The 19,375-nt window shown below is 36.5% G+C and overlaps 2 protein-coding genes across 2 annotated transcripts in view; both read left to right on the top strand.

Moving 5' to 3' along the window:
* The first annotated feature begins 549 nt into the window (after nt 1-549).
* On the top strand, nt 550-1,467 carry LOC141346276 (odorant receptor 131-2-like). The gene has a single exon (XM_073851140.1). The coding sequence runs from the start codon at nt 550-552 to the stop codon at nt 1,465-1,467; it is 918 nt and encodes a 305-aa protein (XP_073707241.1).
* Nucleotides 1,468-5,850: 4,383 nt separating this feature from the next.
* Nucleotides 5,851-19,375, top strand: part of uba7 (ubiquitin-like modifier activating enzyme 7) — a 54,791-nt gene continuing 41,266 nt past the window's right edge. The window contains exons 1-17 of the mRNA XM_073851572.1: nt 5,851-5,986; nt 6,773-6,819; nt 7,833-8,001; nt 8,412-8,546; nt 8,644-8,750; nt 8,837-8,927; nt 9,852-9,984; nt 10,102-10,199; nt 10,372-10,533; nt 11,975-12,139; nt 12,222-12,329; nt 12,433-12,513; nt 13,399-13,554; nt 13,760-13,925; nt 14,046-14,242; nt 15,333-15,397; nt 15,985-16,180. Coding sequence (XP_073707673.1) covers nt 6,776-6,819; nt 7,833-8,001; nt 8,412-8,546; nt 8,644-8,750; nt 8,837-8,927; nt 9,852-9,984; nt 10,102-10,199; nt 10,372-10,533; nt 11,975-12,139; nt 12,222-12,329; nt 12,433-12,513; nt 13,399-13,554; nt 13,760-13,925; nt 14,046-14,242; nt 15,333-15,397; nt 15,985-16,180 — 2,073 coding nt within the window. The 5' untranslated portion in view covers nt 5,851-5,986; nt 6,773-6,775. The remainder of the gene's footprint in view (nt 5,987-6,772; nt 6,820-7,832; nt 8,002-8,411; nt 8,547-8,643; nt 8,751-8,836; nt 8,928-9,851; nt 9,985-10,101; nt 10,200-10,371; nt 10,534-11,974; nt 12,140-12,221; nt 12,330-12,432; nt 12,514-13,398; nt 13,555-13,759; nt 13,926-14,045; nt 14,243-15,332; nt 15,398-15,984; nt 16,181-19,375) is intronic.

The raw sequence follows: 19,375 nt of genomic DNA on the forward strand, positions 1-19,375 counted from the left end.
TTGTACATACATTTTTGTGCAGAGTGTCCATTCTAATGAGGCTATAGTGCCTCTTGTGGCACTAATTTACTAATGTTGCATTATAAGTTGTCTTCTGGCACATTTTGCATTGTAATATGTGAAATAAAGTTTGTGGCCCATGCACATTCTCATCAGTATTGTCTGGTGTTCTGAGATTTCGTAGAAAACCCATGAATTTCGCTATTGCACAGTAGATTTGAATTCATTTTGATAGATGTCTTTGCCTTGCAAATCCTGCACTGTCATGGAATTACCAGCAAGTGTTTGAATAGGCTAATAAAGTGACCCAAGGGCAATGACCATCATATTTAATATTCATAATCTCTGCCCTTTCCACATATCATAAATAACACATGAGCACATAATGTAGCACTCTACTGATTAAAACCCATGTGAGCTTCAGGCTGAAACACACAATCCAGAACCGGTTCTTCTGCTCAAGGTAAGTTTATCCACAAGACTTCTCAAAATGAATAGGCTATTTAACCACTCTCTCCTGATTCTCTTCCAGATTCTTGGATCCGGAAAATGAACTCGACGAATTGGATTGTGGATAGTTATGAAGAAGCTCTTTCCAAAAACATTGTGATTGTTTCTCTTGGTCTTATCATTAATTTCATTAACGGAATGCTGGTGGTGACTTTCTTCTCCAATCCAATGTTTTCAAGAGACTCCAGATACATTTTATACATTCACCTGGTAATCAATGACATGTTCATGATATTCTTATCTGTGACTTTGTATGTGTTGACCTATGCTTCCCAACTTGGGAATGCTTCATTGTGTTACACATTTGTTTTTCTGGGTACAGCCACCTTCATGATCTCTCCATTGAATCTGGCTGGTATGGCAATAGAGCGTTTCATTGCTATCTGTAAACCACTGCATCACGCTCAGATTTGCACACCACAAAGAACCCATGTCTTTATATGTTTAATTTGGGTTGTAGGAGCTATTCCTTCTCTGGCAGATATCTTTATTTTACTCTCAATCCAGCCCACAGCTCTCTTCAGGTCTGTTGTGCTTTGCTACACATTTAATTTGTTCCCGTCAAAACAGCACAGGGATCGCATCACGGCTTCACAAGTCATTTATATGTCATTTGTGTGGTTAATTCTCATTTACACTTATTGCAGAGTCCTGTTCACAGCCAGAAAGGCCGTTTCAAAGGGTTCAGCGAATAAGGCTCAGAGTACAATATTGCTGCATGGTGTCCAATTACTTCTTTGTATGCTTTCCTATATGACCCCTGTTATAGATATGTTTATCATTCCTTTTTTTCCTGTTCACAGAACAAAGATTTCTTTCTTTAATTTTCTAATCACAAATATTATGCCAAGATTACTGAGTCCTTTAATATATGGGGTCCGAGATCAGAAGTTTCTAAAACAAATGAAGGAATGCTTTACTTGTAAAGTTATTTTTGTAAAGATTGTGCCATCATAAATATATATGACCCTGGACCACAAAACCAGTCATAAGGTTAAATTTTACAAAACTGAGATGTATAGATCATATAAAAGCTCAATAAATAAGCTTTCTATTGATATATGGTTTGTTAGGATAGGACAATATTTGGTCGAGATACATCTATTTGAAAATATGGAATCTGAGGGGGCAAAAAAAATGAAAATACTGTGAAAACAGAAACTGTCTACAATGGCCCAAAAAACTTAAAACCTGAATATTTATGAATTTTCAGTAATGAATGACCTTTACTCAAAACATATTTCACTGATCTATTTACAATGCCCTTTAAGTCTTTCAGCTGGTGTTTTGGTTATTTTTAGTGAATGTATAAAATCGTTTATACCCTCTAGTTCACAAAGGTGTTGTCAACCATATTAACTATAGAAATTATTTATTATGAGTGCACAATAACAAAAATATTTTTCTTTATTTTGAGCAGCAGACTATTTTTCAATTAAAAATTTGAATTACAATTTTTTATAACCAAATAAATATACTTTTAAGATTAACATTGAGAGAAAATACTTATTAATGTTGGCATTACAATACTGTATTATGATTGTTTTTTAAATTAAATAAATTGTACTCTAAATTCTTATTCTTTTAGTTTTTATTTGTATTGTATTTTGATAAATTAGTATAAACATAAATGACTAATTAACCTCCTGAGTCTTTTGTTAATTTGTCACATGACCGACAGAATGAATTAAACATCTGCATGGTCCCTTGTTACTAGTGACAGAAGAGCAAGTACTGACACTTGCTACCTACAATACATCTACAGATGCTGCTGTAAGCATGTTAGAAATACTTCTGCTGCACATATAAGATTAAAAAATTAACCCCAATATATAGAATACATGAAATAACCCCAAAGCTGATCTATACAGGTGGAGCTAGGGAAGATGGAGGGTTTCTGAAGCGTTACAGAAAGCACTAGCCAATTTTAAGCATGCAAGCTCATTGGTTGGTCTTTGGCGTCATTTAACACACAGATGTGCAGGGTCCTCCACTGCTTTCAGTTGTTTGCCTTAATTTAATGGTTTGCATGCACTTGTAAAAAATAAAAATCATTTTATATAAATGTATACTTTAATTGGAAAACCTAACCCCACCCCTACCCTAAGCCTACCCACTTTAGAACAATATAAAACACATTACAGGCAAATAAAAGTACAATTGTTACGGTATAGACGTGCTGGATGAACGAGACGAAGTCGAGATCAACAATTAACACTATTTTTAATAAACTCTTCTTCAAGGAACAGGCAGGATAATCCACACACATGAAACAGTAACATCAAATAAAGACCGACATCAACTGAACGACAAACTTATAAAGGGTGACTAATCATTAAACACAGGTGACTAATTGTACAAGGACAGGTGCAGGGAATCACACTGACGAAGGGCTAAACCAAAAGACAGATCAACGGGGGAAAGACAAATGGGAAAAACCAATGACAAACAGACAGAACTGTGACATTACGCCCCCCTCCGAATAGGCGCGTCCTCGCGCCGTAGAAAAAGAAAAACAAAACAGAAAAGAGGGGCGAAAAAAAAAGGAAAATGTCCATGGCGGCTTCGGCGGAGGACGCCACCCCAGGAGGGGGACCAAAACAAAAGTCCAGGTGACAGACAGTACAGTCCAGAGGGGCGACGACGGAGGGAGGAGCCAGGGAGGACATGGGTGGGGCGTAAGGCAGGAGGAACAGACCCAGACCCCAGCCATGATGACGGCCCACTGTGGAGCCGACGGAGGGAGGAACCATGGTGGACGAAGGCGTGCCGACTCCATGGGGCCGACCGACAGAGGCGGAGCAGATGGAGAAGGAGCCCGAGGCGAAGACGGAGAGCCGATGATCCGGGGTGACGCCGAGGATCCGGAGGGCCAAGGTGGAACAGGCTCTGGCGCCCGAGGCGGAGGCGGAGTCCCGGAGATCCGCGGCGGAGCCGGAGCGACAGAGGATGGAGGCTGTGCTCGCAGGAAGGAGGAGTCCCAAGGAGCCGGTGGGACGGCGCGACGAGGCACAGCCGGAGGAGCAGAGTCCTGAGGTGACGACTGACCAGGGCGGAGCCGAAAAGACGATGGAGCCCGGTGGAGCTGGTGGATCGACGGGCGACGGTGTAGAGGAGGGCGTCGAGAGCCGTGGTGGAACCGCGGGGTCGAAGGGCCGAGGCGGAGTCCTGGACTCGGAGGCTGGAGGCGGAGCTGAGGGATCCTCCAGCCGAGACGCCGATGGACGCTGGTAGTCCCGCGGCGAGCCCACTGCACAGGTGGTGGGCTGAGGGTGAGCTGAGGGGCTGTCAGGGGACAGCGGCGGCCAGACGAACATGGCATCGGATGACAGAGGGTGGGTGGGAATTCCGGGCAGACAGGACAGACGGATATTTCCATATCAAAGTCAATTAAGTTACCAGAGTTATCTTCGATGAGATCCGAGAAAAAGTCTATTAAATCCCCAGAATTTAGTCCAAGCTCACCCTCAGCGGTGGTGCAGTGGGCAGGGCTCTCTATCGCCCTCTCTTGCTCCACGTGGCAATCCACCATCACAGATGTTGTAGTCGGCTCTCGCACCTGGTCAGATGGGTCAGGCTCTGGCTCTATCGCTCTCGGCTCTGTCTCTCCATCTGCGGTGGGCTCGGGCTGCAACTCCGCATGTCGGGGTGATGGTTGGCTGGGTTCTGGGTCTGGAGTGGGGCTGACGTCCTCCTTGACGATGTCAACAGTCCAGGATGATCGGCAGGACGCCAGCACCCACTCGATGAAATCCGGCAGGCTCTCTTGAGGACCCTCCCCGGATAGCAGCGCCTTGGTGGTGGAATTCAGTCCTAAGCGGTAGTGGATGCATAGGCTGCTATCCGGGAAGTGTGACTGGTTCGCCAGGAAGAGAAACTCACGTGTGTGGTCCTCAAGAGAGCGTTCCCCCTGCCTCAGGAGGATCAGGAGAACAGTAGGGTCCATAATAACAGAAAAAACAAAACACTGAGTAAAAAACTGAAAAAATAAACGCAGGGAAAACGTGCCGGGTAAACTGTATTGGTCGGTCTTTCTGTTACGGTATAGACGTGCTGGATGAACGAGACGAAGTCGAGATCAACAATTAACACTATTTTTTAATAAACTCTTCTTCAAGGAACAGACAGGAACAGGCAGGATAATCCACACACATGAAACAGTAACATCAAATAAAGACCGACATCAACTGAACTGAAAGACAAACTTATAAAGGGTGACTAATCATTAAACACAGGTGACTAATTGTACAAGGACAGGTGCAGGGAATCACACTGACGAAGGGCTAAACCAAAAGACAGATCAACGGGGGAAAGACAAATGGGAAAAACCAATGACAAACAGACAGAACTGTGACAACAATCACTGATATTTATTGTAAAAACTGACCATAAAAAGTAGTATAAAATTCGTGTTGCATTTCAAGTCTTCTGAAGCCATACAATATCTTTATAAGAGAAGAGAGTAAAACATAATTGCTGAAAATAATCCCGCTCCATTATCACACTTACATCTCATTAAAAAAGATACTCTTGTACTTCAGCATAACACAATCGTCATGAAACACACAAGAGCCAATGGCATTTCACAAGACTGAAAAAAGGCTTCTTTTCATGTAAATTTTTGAATTTGTGCACAGACTGCATGACACACTTGAGCTTTACTGTAGATGGAGACAGTTATCGCATTTATTCCTCTCACAAATCAATTGTTTTGCCTTTAAAGACTTGGGCTATTCTTTTTTTATATATATATATATATATAAATTATGACTGCAGTTTTATCTGCCTGTTATATCTTGTGTTTTATTGACAAATAATAGGTTTAAGGGGCAGGGGTTGGGTTACATTTTCATAAATGTGTAAATAGTGTAAGGTAAATAAAACTGTATTAACTGTATTAACTTCATTAGTTGAGCAAGTTTAAAGTGAGTCTCCAGTGAGACTTTTAAGTTAACAAGTTTAATTATTTAAATATAATATTAAACATTATTAACTGGCCTACTATACTAGTTACTATACATTAGCAGCGAGTTGGACAATTTTTTTTTTACCTGATAAACGACAAAGTTGAACTTAAACAACATTTCAGTTAAAATACTAAATGAAAATACGGAATAATTATTTAGACTCATCTTATCTGACCAATTTGAGACAAATGCCCAGTCGTTTGGTTACCAGCTAACGTTATTTCCATCATGGATTTGCAGCGCCATCTTGTGGTTCTTCTGTGGTGATTGATTAGCTCGTACATACCTACAGTGTGTTGTTGACCTCACTTGAGGAATCCCAGCGTTCAGTAAAAGAAGCTTTCGAAGATACATCAAAATATAAATAACTGTCTTTTATCACTCAATATGGCCGAATGTGGGCAAAAGGCCGAAAGTCACACAGTAACAGAAACGAAAGTGAAACCATCTCCTCTGAATCAGTTGACTTTCTGTTCTGACAGGAACCAAACGCCAAACTGCGCTGAAAGGTAAACCTTACTAAAATATTGCTTACTCTTTGAGGATTTTTGTCAATAATAGGTCATTTAAGCTAATCATTCAGTTGGCATATTTATAAATTCATCTTGGGTCAATTGTTCGCTAAAGTAGACTATAATATCCTTGAAAACAGTTCCTTGCATTGTTTACATCCAGGTGTTGAGCAGGGGGGTGTTCCATAAAACAAATTTACCAAATAAGTCAGGCTTATTTCAGTTAGTCTGACTTATATTGAGCCAAATCAAGTGTCAATAAGTCAGACTAACTGAAATAAGCCTAACTTATTTGGTAAACTTGTTTTATGGAACACCCCCCAGGTGTAATTAAAAGACCCATCACTGCAAACAAGTACAAGATGTTGGACATAAACCATATTAATTAATCCCTGTTGAAAAAAACTGCATTTGCTGGTTAGGTTAGGTCTCTGCTTAGACTGCTGCCCCCGCGACCCGGTTCCGGATAAGCGGAGGAAAATGGATGGATGGATGCTGGTTAGGTAGGTTTGGATGCTGAGATGCTGGTTTTAGCTGGTTTTTGCTGGTCCTTGACCAACTAAGAACCAGCATAAACCAGCAAAGGACTATCTTAAACCAGCATATCAGCGTCAAAACCTACCTAACCATATGCGGATTTTTTCTGCTGTATTTTTAGAATGTACTTGTAAATACCATGGTATATGAATATGGAAATCAAGATTTACCATGGTATTAGCTTCTGACACAATGCTGTACTTCTTTGTAAAGGACACCACTGATAACAATTTGTCATTCTATCAGAAAATGGCTCAGGCTGATATTGACGAGGGCTTGTATTCTCGACAACTGTAAGTGTACTGTAAAATATTTTTAATCATTTGTCTTTATCTGCATCTTGGGTTTCACTTTAGCTTCTACCTTTTAGAGCTTTCGATCTCTGTTTGGAAATTTAATTGCCAGCAGTTTCATTATCCATTAGTTATCATACTTTAATTTCTATTAGTCAATCATTTTCTTTAAGTACTTCAAGTCACATGACAGATAGTTACTAGACCATATCATTAGAGGTTTAAACTATGCAATCACTTGAATTGCATTTCCAGTGGAGAAAATCTATTAAAGGTATTACAATTTCATTTAGACATTAAAAGCGTATATATTTCATAGGTTTGGAGTTTTCTCTGTTCAGAAAATACACACCTAAACAAATAAATAACACAATTTGTTCAATGAAGCATGTGCAATGGAAGCCTAATAGACAAAAGTTTTAAAAGTAGACATGTGAAGCTTGTATTTTTGTACAGACACTTTCGTTAGCTTTTCAGTTTGTTGTTTTAGCTTTAAAGTTAATGTCAATCGTCAGGTTTGGTTACTTAGTTTGAGGCATTCCAGTTATTTCCTGTACGTTTCAAGTCAGCAATACTGTATGAATTGTTACGCCCCATCTTGACTTGGTATTTTTCACAGAAAAACCAAAGCAAAAGTAACTGGGGCTTTGTTTTGTTTTGTTTTGCATAGTTGAAATAATTTGCATACTTTTTTGTTTCCTGGAATTGAATTAGAGTTAGTTTGTCAAGTAAATCAAGTACATGTCAAGTAAATGATGACTATGTTTAATTTGTTCCCCCAATTCTCAGTAGCCTACTGATTTGTGAAAATGTGAAAAAGAATACATCATGATAGCATTTGTAATATTTAAGGTATGCTTGTTTTAATTTAGATCAACAGCTGTGAGTTAATCTGTCACAGGAAATACATGTATTTAAAATGGCAGCATTCACAGGTCAAATGTTTTAAATATGAAATCAGCAAGTAGGGAAGTTTTACTATATGCATGGTGCAATTGTTCATCTCACCACAGGTACGTGATTGACCATGATGCAATGCGTCGCATGGGAAAGGCTGATGTCCTCATTGCTGGAATGCGAGGTCTTGGCGTGGAGATTGCCAAAAACGTGATCCTGGCTGGAGTTCGATCGGTCACCATCCAGGATGAGGGTGCGGTGGAGTGGAGAGATCTGTCGTCTCAGGTAATGAAGCCTATTAATGCAATTAAAAGAATACTTTTATACCTAAATGAATATTCTATCATCATTTATTAACTACTAAAGATGAGATTTTGAAGATGCTTGATTCACGCATATGTGCATTCACACTTAATAGATGAATTAGATTGTGATGCATTTGAACGTTTTAAATTAAATGCAACTTCGAATTAGTTTTGAGAGCTGAAGTGGAAAGAATTTACTTTCATTGCATGAAAAAAAAGCTGCTGTCCTTTTGTGTTCTATGAAACAAAGCAAGTCATACTGGTTTGGAAAGACATGAGAGTTAGTAAATGATGACATTGTTTTATTTTCTGGGTGAATTATCAGTTTAATTTGATTGGTGGGTGTTGATCACTTTTACATGAAAAATGTACATGAAGTTCTCTCTCTAGTTTTATCTAAAGGAAGCTGATCTGGGTCAGAACAGGGCCTTGTGCTCTGAGAAGCAGCTCTCTAGTCTGAATGTCTACGTTCGAGTGTCTGCCTCGACTGACAAGCTCAATGAAGACTTCCTCAGCAAGTTCCAGGTGAGTCCTAAAACTGGTTTCATATGCATGTGCAAAAAATATTTTAGTTTTAACCCTTTTTCTCACATGGTCATATATAATGTGTTTGTAACAATAGGTGGTGGTGCTCACAAACTCATCTTTAGAAGAGCAGCTACGTGTGGGAGCGTTTTGTCACTCGAACAATATAAAGTTTATTGTGGCTGACACCAGAGGGCTTTGTGGGTAGGCTGCATCCCATGAATCAGCAACATATGTAAAACTGGTTAAAATAGTGCTGAATCAGATTGCGTTTTCTGTTCGGTTTGCAGGCAGTTGTTCTGTGACTTTGGCGAGTCGTTTGAGGTCAGAGACACAAATGGAGAGACTCCAGTATCAGCCATGATTGCTCATATCAGCAAGGTGACACAGGACAAAAATCACATTTTCACTTTCAGTTTGGTGCTCTTAAAGGGATACTCACCCTCACACTGCAAAAAATGCTTTTCTTACTTAGATTTTTTTGTCTTGTCTCCAGCCAAAATATCTAAAAATTCTTGAATCAGGAAGGATTTTCTAGACAAGTAAAAATTTGTGTCTTGTTTTCAGTAAAAACAAGTCAAAATTAGGTGAGTTTTTGCTTAAAACAAGCAAAATAATCTGCCAATGGGGTAAGAAAAATAATCTAGTTGTCTGCTTGAAATAAGATTTTTTTTCTTACCCCATTGGCAGATTATTTTGCTTGTTTTAAGCAAAAACACACTTAATTTTGACTTGTTTTTACTAAAAACAAGATAATAATTTTTACTTGTCTAGAAAATCCTTCCTGATTTAAGAATTTTAAGATATTTTGGCTGGAAACAAGACAAAAAATCTAAGTAAGAAAAGCATTTTTTGCAGTGATGTAGTTCCAAATCTATGAGACCTTTAAGTAACTTTGAAATACATGTTAAGACTTTTTTCAAACATTTTTTGAAAAATGTTAATGAAATATTAGAGATTTCTGTCCCTCCACTGAATGTTGATTCCAGTGAAACTAATCCATAAGAATCCTTTAAAAAAGACTTGAATCAAGAAGCTCTATGTATGTGTGAAAGAAATGTTTTAGAAATCATTAAAATATTTTTGAGTCTTATAGATTTGTAACTACATAACAGAATATTCATTTTTAGTTTCTGTGTAATTTTCTAGAGGTGCCAAATGAAAGTGCAAACAATGATTGTTTCAAAACAAGTTGCCCAAAATTTTCTACCACCCCTAATGAGTTAGCATTTCTCATTTTCTAAGACAGGTTTTACTATCTTCTAATTAATTTGAGCTGAAAATATATCTTATTTTCCATCACAGGACAATCCAGGCATAGTGACATGCACAGATGAGGAAAGCCATGAGTTCACCGATGGCATGTTTGTGAATTTCTCTGAGGTTCAAGGCATGACTGAACTCAATAGTCATGGCCCCATTCAGATCAAAGTGAGAGGTAGGTGTCAAATGATCAAAAATATGGAAAACATGAAGAGCTGATCAATGATAGAGAAGGCCAAGGAAATATCAAGCGTGCAAATCAGCCAATAACAATATATTTTAATGTTTTTAGGCAACTACTCCTTCAGTATTTGTGATACTTCAAACTTTTCTGAGTATGTGAAGGGTGGAGTGGCAACTGAAGTGAAACAGCCTGAAATCCTCAGTTTTGTAAGTATCACCCATTGGTTTATTCTAAGTGAGGATACTTGACTGCATTGTATGGAACAATTCAGTATTTTAAGATGATACAAATGTTTTTTAAAATCTGGAAAAATGTATGACGTACAGCATTATAGCAAGGTACAGTACATCATTCAGTTGATATATTAAATTCTCGCAGAAACCTCTGAATGTGGCTCTGGATGAAGCGATCAGAAATCCTGAGCTTGTGGAGATGACAGACTATGGCAAGACACAAAGACACCTGTCTTTGCACCTGGCCTTCCAGGCCCTGCATAGATTTACTCAGAAATACAGCCGGACACCCCATCCTAGATCCCAGGTCAGTCAAACAACACGTTTATGCTAAATAAAGTTTGTAAAGTATGTCTATAAATATTTTCACAGAACATTTTTAAAGATTTGGTGAAACAGGTGTGACCTGTTTCACTGAGTGTAATGTCACAACATTGTTTAAAATGCTGGCTAAGGATTTGTTCTGTTTTGTAAAACATACTCTGTGATAATAATTGATATACATGTTGTTCAAAAGTTTGGAATCAGTAAGATTTTTAATGGGTTTTTTTTAAAGAAGTTTGTTATGCTCATCAAGGCTGCATTTATTTGATCATAAATCCAGAAAAAACTGTAATATTATGAAATATTATTTCAGTGTAAAATAACTGTTTTCTATGTGAATATATTTTACATTTAGTTTATTCCTGTGATTCAAAGCTGAATTGTCAGCATCATTACTACAGTGTTCAGTGTCACATAATTGTTCTGAAATCACTCTAATGTGCTGATTTGTTATTAGTGTTGAAAAAGTTAAAAAGAACTTCAATGGTTTTGGTTAGTAATTAATTAAATTAATACTTTTATTCACCAAGGATGTGTTAAATTGATAAAAAGTGATAGCAAAGACTTACATTGTTAGAAATGATTTCTATTTTAAATCAATTCTGTTCTTTTAATCTTTTAATTTATTTAATTTTTTATACATCAAAGAATCCTGAAAAGGTTCCAGAAAAATGCTAAGCAGCACAGCTATTGTCAACATTGATTATAAAAGTAATAAATCAGCATATTAGAATGATTTCTGAAGGATCATGTGACACTGAAGAGTGGAGTAATGGCTGATGAAAATCAGCTTTGCATCACAGGAATAAATTATATTTTAAAATGCATTAAAATAGAAAACCATTATTTTAAACTATTAAAATATTTCACAATATTACTGTTTTTTCTGTATTTTTGATCAAGTAAATGCAGCCTTGATTAGCATGAGAGAATTCTTTAAAAGCATTAAGAATCTTACCGATCCCAAACTTTTGAACGGCAGTGTACGTCAATCTCCAGTAAAACGTTTTATTATAAAAGCATATCTATAATAAATTATATCGAAAAGCATTATTCTTTTTAATGTGGGTATGTATGTTATATATATAAAACGTATTTGCATCTGACAGTGATTCAGTTTGATTACAATTATAAATCATGCAATGCAGCATGCAGTTGGATTACTTTGATTTCTAACTATTTTTAAAAAAGTAACTAGAAAAACAGTTAACAGCATTGTGTCTAACAAAACAGAAAAAAATAGATTTTTACTACTAAAAAATAATCAGGAAAGAAGCATTGAGAAAGAAGCATTTAATACTACATTATAACAGTAGAATTAGAATTTATTGCACCGTAATCAGTGCATTTAAAATTTTCAGTACGTTTACACCCATATGCAGTAGTTTAGTAGTTCATCTCTGTGTTTTTGCTGCCCTCTATAGGCTGATGCTGAAGTGCTGGTCACTATTACAAAAGAGCTTTGCACAGATGCAAAGTTTGATGAGCTTGATGAAGACGCTGTAAGGCAGTTATCTCTGGTTGCGAGTGGTGACCTGGCACCTGTCAATGCCTTCATTGGTGGTCTGGCTGCTCAGGAGGTGGTGAAGGTGAGTTTAATAATGTAACATTTTACACCATGGTGTATATAAGCACATTTTTTAATGACTATATTTGTATAAAATCTTTCAGGCTTGCAGTGGTAAATTCACTCCTCTCAGACAGTGGCTGTACTTTGATGCCCTGGAATGCCTTCCTCAGGAGGATGATGGAGTCCTTTCTGAAGACACCTGTGCTCCTGTAAGCTAGCTAGCTCATTCTCAGTATTTAGAAAATACAAACTTCTGGTTTCTGATGAATAGAATCAGTTGAGCACTTGTGATCTTTGTTTTCTCTACTGTAGAGAGACAGCCGATATGATGGACAGATTGCTGTGTTTGGATCTGCTTTTCAAGACAAACTGAAGAAACAGAACTATTTTCTGGTGAGTGTATTTCTCTTTTTTCACCAGCAGAGGAGGACATTACCCTATTTTATGTTTTAGTAAACACTGTTGGATCTTATCGTTGATCTGCTATGAAGAGCAGTGAGCAGATTGTTGAGTCAGTGGTGTCGAATGCACAGGAAATATTTTATGTGCCATGTGTTATTTCCTGTGGAGCGCTAAGGATATGTCAGTCAGAGTTTCCCAAGTGAATCAACTGAATATTTCAGATTTTTTGGGGGGGAGAATTTTTTTGGTATTGTTACTTTGATGAGTCTGTATGTTGCTAAATTTTGTATTTCTTCACTTTGAAACAGTTTGGTCATATGCGTGTTATTCTATTAATAAAGACTTTTTATTTTTAGCATAAACTGTTCAAGTGTTTGCTGTCTTAAATATATTTTTTTAACCAAAGAATTGTTTTATTCAGCAAGGATACATTACATAGATCAATCAGTGACAGTATAAACATTTATAATGCTAAAAACTAAGTTTGTTTGAAATAAATGTTTTTCTTTTGTACTTTCTATTCATCAAAAAATCCTGAAAAATGCATCACTGTTTCGCAAAAATATGATTGATAATAATAAGAAATATTTCTTAAATGGCAAATCAGCATATTAGAATGATTTCTGAAGTATCATGTGACACTGAAAATGATAATGATGTTAATAAATTAATAGTTAATAAATTGTAAATTGCAATAATATTTTACTGTTTTTCTGTGTTTTTATTAAAATAATTGCAGGCTTTGTGGGCAGAAGAGAATTTTAAAAATGTTTGAATCCAAACTTTGAACAGCAGTTTATATTTAGCCTCGCTTCAAAATTCCAAATCTTGGAAATTAATAATTTAATATTTAAAAATGTCTTTGTCTATAATCAGGTTGGAGCTGGAGCAATTGGTTGTGAGCTGCTGAAGAACTTTGCACTGATTGGTCTGGGTGCAGGAGAGGGCGGGAACATTACAGTGACTGACATGGACTCTATCGAGCGATCGAATCTGAATAGACAGTTTCTGTTCCACTCTAAGGACATTGGGGTGAGACAAGTTGGCACAGAAGCACTACAAAACTGACTTCCACTTCAGAAAATGAAATGGTTTCACTAATTAATGACTATAGTCTAAAACAGAATCTGAAATCTAAGTAAATGAGCCACATCCACTTCACATTCTGCCCCTTAACCCCATAACTATTTTAAAATCACTGTAAAGCATTTACATTTATTCTTTCTGTTTCTCTCAGAGGCTAAAATCTGAGGTGGCAGCAGAGTCTGTTAAAGAGATGAACCCCCACATGAACATCACGGCTCACCAGAACCGTGTGTGTCCTGAGACAGAGGAGGTTTACACACATTCATTTTACAGTAATCTTGATGGTGTGGCAGCAGCGCTGGACAATGTGGATGCAAGTAAGTGCTGACTTTGCTTGGTTTTATGATGCACCAACAGTATTCATGTCATCTCACCCAAAGTAGCAATGCAAACTTGTAGATTATGTATCTAAAATTTTAATTTTCCCTTTGCATTAGGGGTCTATCTCGACCAATGTTGTGTGCGAAACAAAAAGCCTATGCTGGAGGGAGGAACTCTGGGTAGTAAAGGCCACACTTTAGTAGTAGTACCACGTCTGACTGAATCATACGGACCCTCTACGTCTGGAGGACAGAAAGCCATTCCCATCTGCACACTTAAGAACTTCCCTCACCGTATAGAGCACACGCTACAGGTCAGAAGGCATTTGTAATAGTGGAAAGTTTATTTGATTGTGCATTTATCTGTTTAGCAGCCATTTAAGAAGCGGTTTCACTCATTTTGTCACCACAAACGCCTCCATTTTGATGAGAGCATTTGTGCTGTGTTATCCTTGATTAAAGGCCCATTTACACCAAGAATGATACCTATAAAAATAACTGGAATGATAACTACTGTATATTTACGTCCACACCATAAGACAAAAACATCCTGTTTATTATAACTGCGCACTGCAGTATACAGTAGTTGTCTCTGACTTTAAGGGGATACACTGCAGGCAAAAACATGAACCTGTCAAGTTTAAGATTTTGGGCTTTTGGTTTTTTTTATAAAGTGTTTTTATAGACTAGTGTAAAGAAAACATTCAAAAGACACTGTCAAGTGTTTCTTTCATAGCACTTTATCTATTTGTCTAGATATCTATTATAATACATTTAAAGGTTTTCTCAAAATGAGTTTTTTTCTCTTACACTGAGACATAAATCTCCACTTCAGTAGCATTTACACACACCAGACTTTACTTTTTTATTCCTGTCTATATCCTAAAGTTTTTTACAGAGGGATTTGTTCATATATAATTTGCTTGATTATATATAACATTTTATCCCCCCCAAAATTGTGAATATATATTTTGTTTTTTGTCTATTCTAATTTTTTTCTGAATTTTGAAGTGACAAAAATCCTTCTGTAAAAACTTTTGACTCTAAAACAAGAAACAAGAATTTTGACTTCATCCAGTGTTTAGATATTTGTACTAGAAATGTATGCAAATTAGCACATATTTCAATAATACCTAATTTGCATATTTAAAGCTAACATTTTAGAAAACTTCTAATACAAAAATATTTTTGCAATTATCAATGTAATCAGTCAACTGGGAAAGGCGATAATTTTTTTTACCCTATTCACCTGCTGTGTCTCACCTTAAATGCAGTATAGTAATATATAAACAGCATTATATATTTACAAATATATATTTGCAAACATAATAGACAGTGACATGTTAATGCAGTATGAATCTATGATTGTGTGTGAATCACAAATCAGTTGTTTGTCATTTTCAGTGGGCCAGAGACCAGTTTGAGGGACTTTTCAAACAAGTGGCAGAGAATGTGAACAACTTTCTCAGGTATAGATATTCACTTTAACTATTAAATAGTCTAGAAGAGAAACTGTGTGGAGGAAATATAGGACGAAGGGGCTCTGTTGTTATCAGCAGATGCAGATATTGTGTCAGAGATTCTGTTTCGATATTATACTCCTTCAAGTGTACAGGCTCATGTCCAGGCTCAGCTATTCATTATTAGTGCAACCTCAAGCTGCCCCCTGGCTTCCTGCCACAAGTGTCAACTGTTGTCCGATCTCTTTTCCATCTGAAATGAAGTGAAGGATGTTTATAGAGAGGCGAGTGTGCAGGAAACTGAGGTGCTGTGTGCTGAAGGCAGATACCGCAAAGGGAAGGCAGCAGCTTAACTGCCTCAATCTCAACTACTTCCTCTTGGTTTTCGGCAAATTGCAGCCTTTGAGTGAAGTCACGGAACCCACCCAACTCAACAGCTTTCCAGTTAAAAACTGGAAGTGTTTTATGGTTTTGGTTAATGATAATAGCCATGCTTTTGCTAGAATATGAAGTGTAGCCTAAACAATTGATTTTAAACAATATAACGAAAACTACTCTTTTACTGATAGCTCTACCTCATTTCTCCATCTGTGCAGTGACCCAACGTTTGTCGATCGCACAGTCGCACGTGGAGATGTGGAGGCTGTGGAAATACTGGAGGGTGTCTATAGGAGTCTGGGCGAGGAATGGCCTCAGAACTGGGCTGACTGTGTCAGCTGGGCCCGCAGACAGTGGGAAACGCTGTATAACAGTCACATTAGACAACTACTGCATTGCTTTCCCCCTGACCAGGTAACACAAACGCCATTTATACATACAATGGTGGCCAAACTAATCAGATCACTAGTATTTTCACCAGCTAAAAATTGTTTTAAGTCTGTTATTTCTATCCTTTGCTGTAGTGTGTCAGTAGGAAATATAAGTTAACATTTCCAAACATTAATTTTGCCATTAATTGTAATAATCCACTGCAAAGTAGTCTGACAACAGCCAGTGCTTCACACAGATCTGATCTCATCATCGTCCAGTCTGTCTGGAATTACATGAAGAAACAGAACAAACTGAGGCAGACTTAATCTAGAAGAACTGTGGTAACGTCTCCAAGATTCTTTAAGAAACCTACCTGAAAAACTATGCGCAAGTGCACATATAGGGCAAAAGCTGCTTTAAACGCAAAGGATGGTCACACCAAATGTTGATTTAATTTAGTGAATAGACGTTAATTGATAAAGAAAATCTATTTATGACATTATTTTTGACACCATCTTCATTTTACAGCATTTACACACAAGTGCCTAAAACAGTACTATAGCTTTGCAGGAAGGTCTCCTGAAGCATCTTAGAGATGGTGCCAGGGTTCTTCTGGATTTAGCATGCCTCACTTTGTTCTGTTTCTTCATGTCATTCCAGAAAGACTGGATGATGAGGAGATCAGATCTCTGTGTGAAGCGCTGGCTGTTGTCAGACTCTTTGTGCAAACAAAAATCTCACTGGATTATTACAATTAATGGCAACATTAGTGTTTGGAAATGTCAACTGATATGTCCTACTGACACTACAGCAAAAGACAGGAATACCTAACTTAAAACTAGTTTTAGCTGTTGAAAATACTAGTGTTCTAATCATTTTGGCCACCACTGAACAGTATGTGTGACATTGGCTGTTAAGAATCTTAACCCCAGGATGCTTAAAATTTTATGAAAGCAAATTTAGATCATACCCAAAATCAAACAAGAATGAAAATTAAATGAAAATAATCGTATAAAGCTATTTTAAGAGCCATTTTCCCCGCTTGTGACATTATTTTCATGATAATTGAGGAATTTTGTTCACTAACAACTGTCATTACTGGACAGTCTGAATATTTTGTGATTTGTGGCTGTGTGTTTGTATATATAATTAATAATTATATATATATATATATATAATAATAATTAATAATTTTATATATAATTAATATAATATAATGAATATTTTTACTTAATTTTAACATCATAATAGTATTTGTTTTGTAGTTTATTATATAAATATATAATTTATATAGAGAGAAAATAAACTGTAAAACAAATACTACTTTGATGTATTATGTTAATGTATAAAAAAAATCCTTCAAGTTACAATAATGAGTGTAATGTGCTTAATAATTATGAAAATATTGCCATTTTAATGGTCCATTTAAAAAAGTCAATTGTTATTCTTATTTTATTATATTCTTGAAATAAGACCCATATATGTTTTGACAGATTTCATGAGATTCACCCAAAAATCATGCTTAAAATGCTTTGTATATTAGAAAGTAATTTGGCAAAGTATGCTTTTTTGATTATGTCAGTTTCACTCTGCACCAGAAGGTGGCACTATTGTCTGTAATAACAGTGGGTTCAGTAAAGGTCAGTAAAGGTTTAAATGGCATGATAAAGTCACAATAACAGGCACCTCATTCAATAACAAGCCATCAGTCATTCATTATCTGAAGTTTATACATTAATAATAACAATACAAAAGTCTTCATCACGAGAATGGCAGCATATGGAACAATTCCTTTCTAAATATGTCTCGTTGGTGGTGTAAAAGCACAATTGATCATTTCCGCTGGTAGTCTGTGCTTTAATGGTTATGTAAGAGTACGGATGTGGAGAGATGTCTAATCCATAGCATCAGTGCCTGCACACAGAGATAAACATGCATCCAGAGGAGGGGTGATATGGACAAGAAGACTGAGTTTTGAAACTCTTGCATATCTTGTATGACCAGATGTAACAGTTGCAAAACCTGAAGCTGCAGATGTGAAAAGGGGATGTAGACCACAGTTCAGTTTGAGGTTTTGTGCATGATCCATTTTGCATGAATGTACTAAATCACCTAGTTCTCTTGAGGTTTGAATGAGCTTGACGTAACAGTTTCTCAGTATCAGTTGGGCGTCTTTCCTGGAGTGCAGAAAAAACGGTTGTAAAGATCAACACACAGTTCTTTCTGTTAAACTAATGGGATGTGTTACATCTTTTAGTCTGTTTTTGCTCTTTTGAAGAGCACATTCTGTTTTTTGTTAAAAGACTAATTGTATTGAACACAAACACACACATGATAAACTCATTATTCCGTCTGTCTGAGCAAAAGGCTTGGAGACATGGGCTTTACGGTGACCAATCACGTCCACTTCACATCAGCATGTGACAAGTGGCTGCAGGCCTTCCATTTGGCCGACAACACATGTAGACGTCTTTCATTCTTGCTTACTGGAGCCGACTAAATAGTGTCTTTAGCAGTATTTTTATACATTAAAATAAACAACAATAAAAAAAAAAACTATTTTATTTGTAAAAATATACAAACATGTGACCCTGGACCACAAAACCAGTCATAAGGGTCAATTTTTTTTTTTAGATTTTGAGATTTATACATCATCTGAAAGCTGAATAAATAAGCTTCCCATTGATGTATTTGTTAGGATAGGACAATATTTGGCTGAGATACAACCATTTAAAAATCTGAGTGTCTAAAATCTAATTATTGAGAAAATCACCGTTAAAGTTGTCTAAATGAAGTTCTTAGCAATGCATATTACTAATCAAAAATTACATTTCATTATATTTTTGGTAGAAAATGCACAAAATTTCTTCATAGAACATGATCTTTACTTAACATCCTCATGGTTTTTAATCATTTTGACCCTTACAGTGTATTTTTGGCTATTGCTACAAATATACCTATGCTACTTAAGACTGGTTCTGTGGTCCAAGGTCACATATAATAACAATTATAATTAGAAGTAAACAAGTAGATAAAATAGTAATATTTTTATTAAATAACAAATTATAACATTTGAAAATGTTATAAATAAAATAAAAATAATAATAATTGTAATAATACTGTTTTTAGAAATAATGAAAAGTATATGGGTCAAAGACATAAAAGGGTTTAAGCATAAAAACGATAAGTGTAATACTGTTTAAATAGTTGTTTTTCGAACAAAAAAGAATAAAATAA

Source organism: Garra rufa, chromosome 12, assembly GCF_049309525.1.
Source record: "Garra rufa chromosome 12, GarRuf1.0, whole genome shotgun sequence".
NCBI classification, from domain to species: domain Eukaryota; kingdom Metazoa; phylum Chordata; class Actinopteri; order Cypriniformes; family Cyprinidae; genus Garra; species Garra rufa.